The sequence below is a fragment of the Anomalospiza imberbis genome, chromosome 8 (assembly GCF_031753505.1).
Source record: "Anomalospiza imberbis isolate Cuckoo-Finch-1a 21T00152 chromosome 8, ASM3175350v1, whole genome shotgun sequence".
NCBI classification, from domain to species: domain Eukaryota; kingdom Metazoa; phylum Chordata; class Aves; order Passeriformes; family Viduidae; genus Anomalospiza; species Anomalospiza imberbis.
The window spans coordinates 23512256-23527695 of NC_089688.1; the positions used below are offsets into that span (position 1 = coordinate 23512256).

General features: G+C 43.1%; 1 protein-coding gene across 8 annotated transcripts in view; it reads right to left on the reverse strand.

Moving 5' to 3' along the window:
• Positions 1-15440, reverse strand: part of SH3PXD2A (SH3 and PX domains 2A) — a 238667-nt gene that overhangs the window by 11350 nt on the left and 211877 nt on the right. For 7 of the 8 annotated variants that reach the window (XM_068197985.1, XM_068197984.1, XM_068197983.1 and 4 more), the window contains 2 exons: positions 11720-11803; positions 600-717 (listed from right to left, as the gene is read on the reverse strand). In XM_068197985.1, the coding sequence (XP_068054086.1) occupies positions 600-717; positions 11720-11803 (202 nt within the window). The remainder of the gene's footprint in view (positions 1-599; positions 718-11719; positions 11804-15440) is intronic. The other variant, XM_068197986.1, reaches the window with a different exon arrangement.

The following is a 15440-nucleotide window of genomic DNA, read 5'->3' on the forward strand; positions in this document are numbered from 1 at the left end:
ATAACAAAATTTGTTATACAATAACAACTTCACCTGGCCTTGGAATGCAGCCCCTCTACATTAGGAATATCCAATGTAGACAGACAAAAATCAAAGCAAATTAGCTGAAACCATGGGTAAGCTTGCAGAAGGGCTATAGCCAGCAAACTGATCTTGTATCCCTGAAAGTAGCACTATCTGCCCCAAACAGCTCAAGAGATCACAATCAGCCTTTCAGCATTGCTATAAATAGATTTAAATAGGTTGCAGAATAACACTTATACTAGAAACACATTAAAATTATATACAACAGAAAGCCTTGTTAAGTCTCACAGATCTTAAGTCGGATATAGGCTTTTAACTTGAAGCAAGGAAAAAAACCTCTGAAACTGCACGTTAAGGCATTTCCTCACTGGAACGGTCCACAGCCTTTGCAGACACTGTAGTGTTACTTTAGTCACCATTCTATCGCCTCAGACTTTTCTTTACACTTCTTCAAGAGGCATTATGAACAATTTGGGCTCCCCTGTCCAGCTACAGAATGATTTAAATGCTAACATTCAGTGAGTGATCAGAAAAGCTCATTGTCACAGTTTCTGTGGGTTGCACAGCTTCTTTACCTGATGTACCACCATCCTTCCAGGTTCTTTTGGATGACCTCCACGGTGACCCCTTTTTCGAACCCAATCTCATCCTTCCCCTGGCTGGCGTACGGCTGGATAGTGACATATTTCTCTTCTGGTGAGGGGAGAAAAGGCAACATCAGTTAGGGTCAGGATGAACCCAGCTTTTTTTCCGCACTGCTTGCTTTTAAACAGTTATGCAGCGATTACGTGAAGCCATTACAGAAGGCGGAGCCCTGCTCAGGGGCCCACTGGTTATTTATGCTGACGACATGACAGATAATCAGCCCCTTGCCACTACCCTGCTGCTGATAATCACTAAATGTTTCTATGCCAATAATGACACAAAGTCCCCAGAGAGCTCCCCCCGCCTCCCTCCCCCCGTCCAAGTTCCTCGAGCGGGTAAGGGAGAGGATTTGAAGCTGGACTTAACTCCCATACTGTAACTTGACAGACTCAATCTGGCTGCCAAATCAGCCGAGCATCACCGCGGGAGCTGCAGCCAGTTGGCTCTCCGCACATGCACATGGCTGCACGAAGCATTGTGTTACTGAAACCCGAGCGCTGCGTCCCCAGAGGGACACTTCTCCCCAGCCCAGAGGGGCTGGCCCAGCACGCTGCTCTCCTTGCACCTCCCAAGCAGCATAGATCTACAGCAACGAGCTTGAAGCATAAAAAAAAAAAAGTGACAAAAGAACAGAAGAGGTTTGCATATGACAGGAGGCGATACAGCGTTTGCCTTCATAGGTTGTGAAGTGTTTTACAAACATACTTTTGCTAAACCTCACTCCAGAGAAATGCATGTGTGACACTGGTGAAGGAGGGCCAGAACTGAGACACACACTTCAAAAGCACAGACTGGATTTCAAATACAGTGTTGGAGCCAAAAACTTAGCATCCCTATTCATCTCCAGCATCTGTCCCCTTCCCAGCTGGGCAGAGGTTTTAAGCAGACTTGCTGAGAGCAAGCCAATAAGCAGAGCAGAACAGCCACTTGTCAACATCTTCTTCCACCTACCCAGGAGTCATTTACTGCAGCACTCCCATTACACCCAAGGTCAACCTTTCCCTCTGGAGCTTAAAAAATTACACCTGCCATTGAAAACTTGAACTACCATCCTTCCTCTGCAGCAGCAGACATGGGAAGTGTCATAAAACTCCTCTCCTCAACCCAAACTATGGTGCATGTGACAGCATGAGTTTCTGTAGCTAGATTAAAGGCAGGGAAGGCAAGGAATGAAGTGCACCCCAGCCAGCCTTCCTAGCACTTTCTACCAGCAGTCACAACAAGGCAGGGAAAGAATAAATGGAGGGCTGTCAGTGCAGAGGAATGGGCAGGAAACTAAGTGAATCCAAAGTTTCTGATCACTGCAGAACAAATGAGCTATGAAAAGGCTGCAGCACCTTGAAGTGAGCACTCTTTAAGAGAATAAAACAGATCCAAGCAGCTGTTTGGTTTTGTGGCTCAACTGCATTTTGTTGCTGGGTGAAGCATAGAAACTTTAATGAAAAATAAACCAAAGCCCTTACTGAGACAGAGTAAGAAATAATACCTCAGAAAAGGGAAAATAATGTTGACAGAGCATCTGATGGCAGCGAATTCAGCAAAGCTAGATCTCTGAAGTCAAGTTCCCTTGACTGGACACATTTGGATCCTTTTAATTCTGATGGGGCAAAATCTGTCAAAACCCTTGCTACCAAGAGGAAAAGACTCTCTGCTGCTCTCTCCTAGGAGGACTGCTTAACTGGCTTATCACTGGTAAGAAATTCCAGCTAGTTTGTAATTAGCACCATCAGCATATGACACCTTCCCCACAGGAATACTCTACTACAAGATGGGGGCTGAAAAATGAAACCTGGCAAATGAAATCCCTGCTTCCAAGTCACAGGACAGGAGAGTTTTCCTAGCTTGTTTTCCGCTCTGGGTAGTAGAACTGGACTAATTTTTCCTCTATTTTCAAGTCTGCTGCAGAAGTAGCTCCACGTCTGGTTTCCACTGCATGCAAAGCACAAAACTGAACTGCAGAAGACCCCTGGGCAGCTAGATCTTGGCCCTGTAAGGGCCAAGGGAAAGTTCAGAGCTGCTCTGTCCAGATACACATTGTTTCAGACACTTCCAGGGATGTTTCTTGGACAGTACTACTGAGCTAAGCATATATTTGCTGAGTCTTGGAAGAAGGCCCTCTTTTTTCTTTCCCCCATACCAAAGCTGCTTTATAACCCAGGCTGTCAGAGGTCACCCTTGCCACTAGAACTCCCACAGAAATTGCTGTGTTTATTCTATTTTTCCTCCACACAAACACCAGGCTCTGCTTCAGCTAAAGCCAACTCTTCGGCTCCTCTTGCTGGGCAGAGTGGTCTCACTTTTCAGAGATGTGGCTTCCCTTCTGCTGCAGATAACCATGCATAGGGTGCTCATTCCTAACTTCCTACACAACTTTCCAAACCTGTGTGTGAGGAATTGAGACAGTGGTAACCCATCAAAACCAAGAGCACTGGAGGCTGATCACTCAGGAGAAACAGTAAGGCTCTTCTGAACTGCCACTGTCTCATTCTGCCCATGAGCACCTTTCACTGCTTACATCTTCAGTCCTGTGGCTGTCAACTCAAGACTACTGCTTTTTTTTTTTGAGTAAAGCCCTTTAGGTGACTCCTCCCTGTACAGAAGAAGTCAAAAAAAAAAAAAAAAGTACATGGAAATAGGGAGGGAAGAGAGAGAAAAAGGATCTCCCATGAAGCAAGACAATTAAAAGTGTTAAAAATCAACTTTAGAAAAGAAGGTCTCACAATGTTTTTGTTTAGCAGCTCTATTTTTATGCCTACAGATAAAAGCCAGGAAGCCATTACAATTTCCCCTTGCAAAGAACTTTGACAGCAAAAATTACATTTCCAAGATTACACACATTTGGTTTCTGTCAATGCTGCAGGAGATACCACAAACATACACGAGGTTTGTAACTTAAACAAACTGGAGATATGGGCCCCCTTGTAACCAAAGTGTAAATTCTGTTTTGTTTCTCAAATATTATCTCTAAGCTGGTGGACACTTTGTATAAACCAAGATTTGCTGAAGGGAGCAGGGGAGGCTCTCAGTGGATGTGTCACTGAAGAGGACTGATAATAGCATTCAACATATCAGATTATTATTCAGAAGTCTTTAAGAAAAGATATTTGACACTTCATGACTGATATGTAAAGTTACTGTAAAGACTTAACATAGATAAATGGTTTCATGAGAGAATCAGCAGAGCGTCAGACAGCAGAATGACACTGCTCTGAGTTACTCTGACAAATCTGATCTATCATGCTGGTTTCATTCAGCTTCTGTGACAGGCAATAGAATAAAACAGAAGTCAGTGAACCATCCCAGACCTACCACTGAAGTTATATGCCCAGATCTACAGAGAATACAAAAGCGTATAATTTTGGTTCATTAAGTTTTGACTTAAGAATTACCAGGGAAAAAAAAAAAAAAAGACAAACAAAAGGATAATTCGTATTCCCCAGCTGCAGCTTCTGTTACATCAACCTCAGTGTTGAGGTCAAGTGCGCAGAATAAACTTTACTACATGCTACAAAGCACATACACCAGCTAAAAGGCTGCAGTTAGAAACAGCAGGATGAAAGTCCTACCCCCTTTGAGCTGAAAATGGCAAGAAGGCAGCTCTTGTTCTTACTGAGTGACATCCAGAGATCTATTAATTGCCAACTTCACTTCCATTCCTTTATCACTAACTTGCAGGTCAAAGACACCTTTCCCAGCTGAGCTGAAGGAGGTTCCTCTCTGGATTTTGAGCTGCCCCAGTAAATCTGAACAAGGCATGCATGAAGAAGCAAAGCCCGTTTGGCAAAGAGCTACACTACACATCTGTCACATCATGCATTATCCAACTGCAACCTACTCATGTCGGAAGGAAAGGATTAGTATGTGTCATTCTCTCTCCTCCCCAGACACAGACACTATTTAAAATATACACAACCAGAATTTTTGCACTATTTCAACCACACAGCTCATTCCTTGCCGCTGTGGCTGTGCTCTGCCCAGCCCTCCCAGACACTGTGGCAACCCAGTGCTCAGCCCACTACTTATTCAAAGCCTCAATTCCCTGTCAGTGTATCTTTCTCTTCTTTCTTTTCCCCCTTCCCAAAAGAAGGCAGGCTTTTATTTTGCTCTGGTCCTAGCTAAAATCTTCTGAACAAATACAGTAGAGAACTGGAACCAAAATATAGGGACAGATCTTGGTGGATCACTGGGAAAACAGCATTGACAGCAGAGAACAGTATCTGTGTCTTTGGAACAGCCCACAGTAATACAGAGAGGGCTTTTTCTAGCAACAAAGATTTTTCCCCCAGAAAATGTAGCACAGGTAGGCTGTCTAGCTGGAAGGTGTGCACACATACAGGACAAAGGATCTAAGCTGTACAGTGCCCTGCATGACAACCATATACACTACACGGTCTATACAAATGTACACAACAGACCTGGTACAAGGAAATCACTGGTATTTGAGTGTTATGGATCACTTTTGTACAAGTTGTTAACATCTAATGTCCTTCTGTAACCACTAGAAGAGGACAAAAAAGCACAAAGGAAAGAAAACAAAAAACTCCACCAAAACAAGAACACAACCATTTTGTGTTCCTCAGCAACACCACAGTGTTTTGCCAAGCTGAGGCCTTTTCTGTACATAAACAGCAATAGCTCCAAAATTAAAAAGCCACTTTAAAACCAGTTTTTGAATACAGAGCAGAGTCTAAACAACCCATACAAAACTTGATCTAAAACCTGGCTAGGACAGTTTAACACACCCATGTTTTTTGTCCCACCCATTTTAAGATAAAGCTTAATGAAGTGCAACTTTTCACATGAAAAGAATTTATAATACAGCTATTAAACCATCATATGATTTACAGCAGAGCAAGATGACCTGTAGCCACCTTGGCAATGCTCATCAAGTAGCAACAGGTCACCTCTGTAGTCACAGTGTAATGAGGACTGAAATATTTATTCTGTCTTGCCCAGCCTGTTCACTGGCTGTGATACAACACAATGGCTGCAGAAAAAGGAGGGATGAGACATTTGACTTTGTACATTTTAGGAGGACTTAGTGTCAATGCCAATTATTTTTGGATAATTGCAGACCTTAACAACTGTGCTTTTTTTTTCCCCTTTTGTGTAGGATTGCAGCTTGCACATGGTGAGCAACTGGATACATTCCAACACATTCCCTTTAAACAACCTATTTCTGAATAAGTTTTCTTTTGTTTCACCTGATGTATTTCTGTCAAGTAGTAAAAGAGGAATCTCAGAAGAATTTTTAAGCATTGCTTGTGGCATTTTCCATACCAGGTAACCCGTTAGGACATCTCTCCCACAGGAAAAACCTCAGGACAGCCAAGATGAAGCTCCATTCCCTCCTGAAGAAATTTTACTGACTTGGCTGACAAAGCAAGACACTGAACCTGACAGCCAGTGAGGCTCTTCCAAATCCCATCTGTCAAACCAGAATTCCATATTTTGCATGTGTGACTGTGAACACACACACACACTCTACACTGAAGTTATGGGGTGTCTCGAAAAGGCAGCTTGGTCCTTCCTCTGGCTGTCTGGATTTATATTTAATATCAGGTCAAGGAAAGCAGACCTAGGTTTTACAGCTCGAGTTGTAACCGAGTTTCAGTAGCTCTTTCAAAATCTTCCTTATGCCGTCCTCCCAGTTCTGTTTGCACTGATTATTTCACCACCACTGATTATATCACCAAGGTGACAGACTTGCCCCGACATTTTCCAAGTTCTCCATCACTGCTGCTCCTCACTGGCCCTTCAGTGACTCTTTTGCACAGCCGCTAGATCCACCTCATGCCTGCTTTGCTCTCTTCCCAGCCTTTCAGCACACACTGCTCTTGCAAAATGCTTTTGGCACAGTAGTACTCTGGCATTTCAACCAGACTCCTACCAAGTGCACTCCCAATTCAGTTGTTCCATCTTGAATTTCCAAGCCTGTGTGCTGTGCCTTGCTTTATTGCCCTACTACACACACTCACATGTTCATGTGGATTTCCCACTCCTTCAAATTCTGTGATCTTTTCCCACTCAGCCTCATGCCTTTCACATGATGCCTCATCAACCTGAGCAGGCTCCTTCCTCGATGCTATCAAATAACCTGAAGCTCTCAAATCCTTCCTAAAATAAGCCTTACTACCCCAATTTCCTGCCTTCCCAAACAAGCTTAGTTTTAGTCCTTCTCTAAAAGCTTTTAAAATACTGAAGGAGGATCATTTTACACTGTGAAAACCCCTTTGGTTGCAAGAAGATTCATGCCAAATTGCCACCTGCCCATGTTCCTTTGATGCATGGATCTCCTTCTCTTTGTTTAGGCTGTAAACTTCTCAGGACAGGAGCCTTGCCTTTAAGCAGCTAAAATACCAAGCACGTTTCCAGCCCTGCACAATCAGTCTCATCTTTCCCAGGCAAACAGCCAGTGCTCAGACATTTCTACTTCCAAGTTCTGAGAGCCCCAGTTCGCATTCCTCTCCTTCACCTCTATTTTGTAAGTTTTCTCTTTTCTGCCTCCATTAATAAGCGTGAAAGTTATTAGCAGTGCTTCAGGAGCCAACCAAATAAGGGAGTCATTTCCTTTGCTCGGCTGGTGCTTGTACATGCCCCCAACTTTCTGTGACCCCTTCCTGGTTTGATATGCTGGTAGGGGAAGGGATACGGGGGAACTGGGCTAGAAATTAGCCAATTAATGATTTCTCAGCAAAATGCAACAGCCCCAAACCGACATCTTCCAAACCACAGAAGAATTTTCTTTCAAAATACTTTCCCCTCTGTCAGCAGTCTGTGTTTGCCCTCCCCCACTCCTCCGCTCCACCCCCGCTTTGTCAGACCTGCTTCTGGAAAAAGTCTCTCTGTTCCAGAAAGCAATGCATTAATTCAACATGGACTTTGTTTTACTTGCCTAAATATGCAGAGAGAGAATGACTGTCCACAGTTATCAAATGTGTTCCTCTGCAGACAGGAGCTCTTCAGCCTCTGTCCCTCTTACCTTCCCTGCTTTCTGTTTTAAATAATAGAAAACCTTGTGCCAACAGATAGAGAAGAACAATAATGACATTTCTTCTAAACAGCTTTGTATTGTGCATGCTCTTCCTTCAACCAAGCAAGGACCAATAAGCATTTACTACTTTCCTTGGAGAACAGAGTAAAAAAACCAACCAACCAAATGAAAAAAGAAACCCAACCAAAGGAGTGAACAAACTAAGTTTGAAGCTGCTCCGCGCTGGTTTGATTTAGCACAGCAATGTCATTCTCAGTCTTCTGCTGTGATTGACAAACATTTCATCACCATCAAACACAAGCAGGGAAGAGTGAAAACAAGGGGAGAAGTCTCAAAGAGGGCAGAGCAGCTCTGGTGAGATGCAGGAAAGCTTAAGAGTGCACAAGCACATCAGCCAGGCTGGATTACCAGTACTGACCAAGTGCTCTTTCCACAGCTCCAAAACTGGCTGAAGAACCACCCATGTGGGCTAGGACATGGGGCTCCATTATTAAGACCAACTCAGAATGAAGTTCAAATATCAAGACCAGTGGGTAACACGGCTGCCTTCCCTCTACACACTACCTTTGCCCATCAAGCTCCCTCTCTCCCTGAGACAGGCAAGCAGTGGGAAGTTCTAACTTTAACTCTTTCAATGAATATCTTATGCTTATGTGCTAGGAGCTACTCCTAAATAACTGGCTCATTTGACAGAAATTCAGCCCATATGTCACTATATTGTAGGTATGAATAATTTTAAAGTGCTTTCCTGCATTGTAGCAGCTCCAGTTGAAAGCACTGGGCACAAAACCAAAGCAGCAATAACTTAGGTCAGCTATCTGGCATAGAAGACAGGCATGTAACATCCCAATTTTACCAATCAAACCGTAAAAGCACAAATTACTTTTCATTAAATTAAGCCTGTAAATAATCCTAAGCTTCCTTCCAGGGGAAGTTCCAAATAAATGCATGTGTAGAATTACTATTAAACCCTGTACAAAACAAGAACTCTGCAGCTCGTAGGTCTAATGAGTATCAAGTCTGAGGAAAACTACAAACTTTCAGGCTTCTCCTCACAACCCATATTTGTATTACTGGAGTTTCAGAATGTATAGGAAAAAGTTTAGAAAATGTACCACATTTAACATTAAAAAAACCGCAAGCTTTGCAGCTACATAAGAAACACAAACCAATGTAATCTCTTAGATCTGGGCACACCACAGACCATTTTAAAGAGAAAAGTTCAGCAACAAAAGTAATCCGTTTCTCTTTGTAGAAACGGACTACAGCTGTTCCCTTTGCAGATTGTTTTCAGGTTTAAAAAAGGAGCACTACCATGATATTCAACAATTTGTCTTTCATGTTTCTTATTCACAGACCCAGTAACACTGCTTCCAAATATCTGAAGGTCAGAGATGTCTAGCCTCTTCAAATGGCTTTGGAAAGGTTAGAAATAAATAAGCCATGTGCTACCCCTAATAATTCTCCCCCATCAGGCACAGTCTAACAGGGAAGCAAACACTCTTCCCTTCTGCACTCCAGCTTTCTCAGTGTTTTTAATACTTAAGTCACATAGAAAATTCTGCCCTTCAGAAGCAATGCTTAATTCCATTGATTCTGATCTTAAAGTGATTCTATCACAGGCCTAACTGATAAAAATGCTTATTAGTGGTACCCAACCATATATACAAAGGGAGGTATCCTGTACAGCTTGCTTTTAAACTCCAGTGAACTCCTGAAGCTAACCCATCCAGCAGCAAGGACTATTTCAAGCAGAATATTGCTGGGTGGGAAGAATTTCAGCCAAAATGTTTAATTGAGTTTGTTTCCAAGGAAGAGGCCAAGTGGGGAAGGGGAAGCTGTTCTGCTTGTGTTGAACAATTCTGGCAACCTCCTGTTTGAACAACTCGAATTCTGTGTTTTGGAGCAAGGACTTGAAGGCTGGCAGGGGAGTGCATATGTACACTTCATGCATTCTGTCATTTCAGTGCAAATTCACCCAAATTTGGCCTTGTTAGAAGTCTTCTGGGCTGGGATGGGAGGGGAAAATGGGAGAAAATCTCTCCTGACCTCATATAAACTGTGTTCTGTTAGAGAACAGCAGGCTGGACACCCAGAGAGACTTATACTTTCAACAACTGCAGTCTGGAAGGCGTAGATGTCTGTACAGGCTGCAGCTCTGCCAGATCATGAAGCCACTGTCTCCAACTTGTGCCCATTTATTTAAGTCACTTTCTTTATTTCCAATAAGCCTGTTCTTGTGAGGATTCCCTAACCTATCATTTCTAATGACAATAAACAGCTTATTTTTAGCCAGCCTGGCTAGCTGTGGCTGAAATACATTGGAGAGACCTTGTAGAAGCAGCTCAGTCACAGAGGGTGCCCCAAACCTTGGACAAAAATCATAGATTGCTGAAGTTTGTGCCAAGTCCAAGTGCCAAGATTCAGTTTGAGATAAAGCACATATTCTCCAACACCCTCAAAACCCCAGCTCTGCTTGGGCCTAATAGGGAAGAAACTGTAATGAAGCAAGAAAAAGGCAAAGATGGAAGAGATTAGGGGAGCCTGTACTGGGGAAGACTGCCAGGGAGGACACTGACACTGGTCAGAGGACAGGTCTGGAGAAGATGCACACAGATGTTGGGCATCAGAATGCAAGAGGGAAAACCTGGGAATGCAACTTAGGTCCTTGAGTCTTACCAGCTGACTGCTAAGGGACTGGTTACACAGCCTTAATATTTTATGGAGCTTTGTTTGCAATACTGTACAAATATAAAAGAATGCATTTGTTTTCACCAGTAAATAAATTGTTTAGAAAACTGATTCCCATAAATTCTCCCAGTTAACTTGCCAGTAAGCATTTAGCAGAGTTTGACAAAGCAAACTCAGTAGCTCCCAAACAGTTGGGGCACAGAAATAAGCAAACTCTTTTTCCCCCCACAAGACAGCATCTGTGCTTATGAGAGTTTTTTGGTGCCTTCAGAGTGCGTTTGGTGGCTGAGAAACAAGACCTTGTCTTCTGAAGGTAGTTTCAGTTTCTGCAGGGTCAAGCTATGGCAGGTAGAACACAGGTGTTGTTGCTTTTGTTTCCTCAATAATAATTTGAAACAAAGTTAAAGGGTCACTGAAAAGCTGGGTGTGCTTGAGACAGGAGTCTGCACATCAAATCCATCATCAAATCCAGAAGGTAAATTTGACACTTTAAAAATACATTCCTTAATAGGAAAAGGCACATTTCCATTAACTGGGAATCATCTCTTGTGCTTACATTTGGATCCATTCCCTCAGTAAGGTTGTCTGAAAGTTACAGAGGTGCAAATGGTGCTTTGCTCCCCCTTTCCTTTCGAAGGTCAATGAACACGTCTAGATGATTTTCCAAGTGGAGTAGGAGATAGACAGGGATACCTTTGGTCTGGGAAAGATGATTCACCTGCTCTCAAGAAATACTTTGCTTATAGGGCCCCTCAGACTTCACCCAAACACAAGGTGTTCCCTCCTACCCTGTCAAACTCACCGTTAGATCAGCAAAAGCTAAAAGAACACAAACCAAACCAACTAAAATACTGCTACTGGTGGCATTTTAAATGCCTAAGAACGATGCCAAAAGCTCCCAAAAGTTCTCCAGTCTCTCTTTGGTACCAAGCACTACTTGCAACTGGAATGATTTTCATCTTTCCACACCACACACTTTTCCAGTGTGCACATCTCTCTGACCATGTTTTTTTGGCATTCAACTCCTTTTAATAGCCCTTAAAGTATCACTTGTCCTTACTGAGGCAGGAAAGACTGAGCACAAATATGCCCAAGTTAAAACACAACAGATGTGAGCCTCCCCAACAGCACAAAGTCAGACTGCAGAGCTACCCTTGGTCACCAGCCTCCAGCTCCTGGGGTGCCTAATCCTGGCTCCGAGCCACGGTCAAGCTGTCAAGTACAAAATGCACATCTGAACTCTGGAGCTTTGGCCCCTCACTACCCAAGTGTCAAGGATGCAGGTCTCAACACACAGCAGCTGAAGCTGCAGTGTGGCTTTTGTGGCCCCTGAGTGGCAGGTGCCAGAGGAAGCTATGAATTCACCTCGACTCTGCTGCCTGTTGACTATCCCGCCCAGCGTCCATCGCCGGTCCAGGCGCCTCAGGTGAGCCTTGCGTCGCTTAGAAACTAGTTTGGAACATGGATGGAAACAAAACAAAGGGGAAAAAAAAGAAAAAAAAAGTGATGGGAGGGTGAGGAATAAAAACAAAACATGGTATTTACAAGCACTGGTCTTGTTAGTGGGAATGGGTTAGGGGGATGCAGATGTTTTGTTTTAGTTTATACTGTACAGTGGAACAAGTTAACTTCTTGAGCTTGAGCAATGTGAGCCATCCAGAACTGTCACAAATTGCCACTCTAGCTATTGGCGTTTCTTAAAAAGCAGTAATTGTAATTTAAAAAAATCAAAAACTTATACACACTCCAAAACAAGCTGCACAACTAAAGACAACTTGTCCAAGGAGAGTGCGGTGGCAGGACACATCATCATTGCTGTTGCATCTCCTAATTCAGCTGCATGATCTTTGGGGAATTCAGTCTAATGCACATGACATCAAACCCAACAGGGCTCTAAACCTCTCTAAGAAAAACTATCACACTATAAACAAACCCACAAACTCTTATGTAAGTTCCCTCATAACAGCAGCACTCAGGAACTGAACTCAAGTGAAAAGTGTCTGATGTGCTTGCAAGACATGACTTGCATTCATTGCCACAGCTGGTTCTCCTGATCAAAACTTCTAATATACAGATTACGATGTAAGGAAAAAACTAACCTTGCAATTATTCAGCAGGCTCAAGAAGCTAACAATCCAGGACTGAGTGTTAGTTACATACTCAAACAATAACTTATGCTTAAAGTATAAACAAAGACAAGACACTTATGTAAATGGCACTGTGAGAGCAGCTGTGCACAGAGGACACCACTTGTTTTCTGGACCACATACTTAGATCTCTACTCAGGTTCTTCTTTTGCCTGTACAGGTGTGAAAGACCCTGGAATCATTAGACTGGCACAGAAACACAACCAAACACTTCTATTTTTTCCATTCACGGGCTTCCATCCCTATTTGGCAACTACTGCAAGGGTGCTAGGTGCTGCTGCAAAGCAATGCAACATATTGCAAGGTAGTGATAGCTGAAGTGCAAACACAATCATTTTACCAGTGGGTGCTGGGAAGCTGTTCATAACCTTCGATATCACATAATTAATAATAATTCAATTCTGTATAAGTGCACTTATTTAGGGATTATATCCTTATACTGGAGTAGGCACCGTTGTCTTCTAGAACTGTGCTTTGTTGGCAATCAGGCACAGCAAAAATTGTTTAATTGGGAAATCATTAGCTGCACCAGAAAAAAAAATAACTTCACCAAAGAGTGGCTTTTGACTTTTTCTCCTTTATATCTGTCAGGGACTTAGACCAGACTTTTACATCCAGCCCACTCTCCTCAATTTCTCCTTTGCTGTAAGGCCCAAACCTTTCCACACCACCCTAAGTGGAGGTGTGGTGAATGGTGTTGAACAGGTACATTATCTAGTCTCTGGTACCCTATACTTCCCCTTTGATCCCATGTTGGTCAAAAATCAACCACAAATTTTCAGATGAGCCAAATCTCAGGATTATAGATAGCTGTGGTTTTGGCTCACGGAAATCAGTGATCCTCTTGGAAGCCCATGGAGGGACAAAAGATGAGCAGATTTAACCTGGTGACCTTCCCCAAATCAACAGGACATTAGACTGCCAGTTACACACATACTACACAGGGAGACAACACAGGACACCTCGCTAGACACACAGATCACAGCAGAGAGAGAAGTTAAGTTGCAACAAGGCTGCCTGTGTTAGGAGTTTCTATACAAAAAAGGAGGAAATGAAATGCTGAATGTTAAGGCTTGCAGGATGGAGAGGTGCAGAAGGGGTAGAAACAGCCTTAAGGTGCCAATACAGAGCAGTCAGCTTGCTCCTTCTCACACTGGGATTTTGGAGGATTTAGCCATCCAGGAACACCCCTTGAAAACAGTGGGTCATACAGATCCACCTCACAATGTACGGCCACCCCCAGCGACAGCCCTTTCATACCACAATGATGCTTTTATATGAGCCAGGGTTTTTCCCTTAAAAATACTGAATTTTGCCCAGACTTGGACTTGGTTGGTCATGCCACAGTCACCAGAAAGGTTGCTTATTAACAAGTGTCTACACCCTTCCAGAGATTATTTTAACATGTTTACTTTATCAGCTCCTGTAGCTGTTAAATGTTTCTTTAGATTGCTTTCTGATTGTTTTCCAAGCCTTACAAGATGTGTTGGTCTAAACACAGACCCAGGTAACAATCAGTCTGCCTTCATTCAGACAAAAATGTTGTGCAGGCTCAGGTGCGGGGAGGAAACACATCTGTCTTGCTCAGGGAACAGACTATTTAAAGAGATACATGACAATGTTACTGCCATATTACTAGAGACAGAATTATTAGCAAGATGTGTTCAGCACCCTGCTATCTGTACTGAGCCTGCCACAGCAGAGCAGACTTCAAGGTTTGCCAGGCTTGTGGACTTGTTCCAGGCCTGTTCAAATGGGGAGGGACAAGGGGCTGATACACAAAGCTCCCTACATCAGTGTCTCTGTGCTTTCCAAGTTGGGGGAGTAGAAATAAAGAATATAGGAAGCCTCAGTTTAGATGGCTAATAACATAAACCAAAGTTACTAAAAAGCAAGCAAGCAAAATCTGGGGCACATCAAAGCAGCTGCAGAGGTTATGCAATTAGATCTGTCACTGAGATGGAACTGAGCAGAAAGGGAAGGGGAGTCTCAGGTTTCAGCATATCTGGATTTGGAGTAAGGCAGAGAGCGGGACCTGCTGACTGTAGCTGAAGAGAGCAGTGTAATGGATTAAAAGGGACCGAGAGGAAGGAGATAAGGAATATTTGATAGATTTTCCATTACCCAGAACAGACGGCTGGGTGGCAGCATCCCTGTGCAGAGTACACTCCAGAGGGCAACATGAAAGAGGAGGAGAGCATGAAATGAAAGCAATTTAAGCTATAAGGCTGTCAAGCACACACTGTATTTAAGAGTCAGGAAAAGGGAGGAAGCTACAGACCAACAGACAAGGCATTCTTCAGTCCTTGCAGACCAGAGCAGTAAAGTTCTGTTCTTTAATAACAGGGAAGTTTTACTCACTGCTTTTGCATCCACTAAGATGTTGCATCATACCAGTCTGGTTCCTGGCCTACCAGTCTACAGCCAGTCTGTCTCTAAACCAGGATATGGGTAGACTTGAGCAGGGAAAAATGAGTTACAGAGACCAAGATTTCAATAAGCCGCAGATGTCACCCTTGGAGCCCAGCACAAAGTCTGGTTCTGCCTGTGTGCTGTTTTAATGGGCACATGGTCACCCCAACACATCTCTAAGCCTCCTGGCCCGTGCTAAGGAAAGGTCAGCTGAGTTTCCACATACATTTTACATAAGTGTCACATCAAGAGCACCTAGATTTAGCAACAGATTCACAAGAATGCAGCAAATCATAATAAAAGTGTCCTTTGTACACAGTTGCTACATGAGAAGCCCATTAAGATGTGGTTAGTCTTTCATAATGAACTGAGGAACATGCAGTGATGAACTATTCCATTTCTGGAACCTGAATTAAGTATCTTTAGGGAAAAAAAAAAGGAAAAAATGCAGTGCAGCTAAATACATATACATGACAAATGGCATCTCACTTTTAACAGAATGAGACCGTACCAAATAAAATTACCTT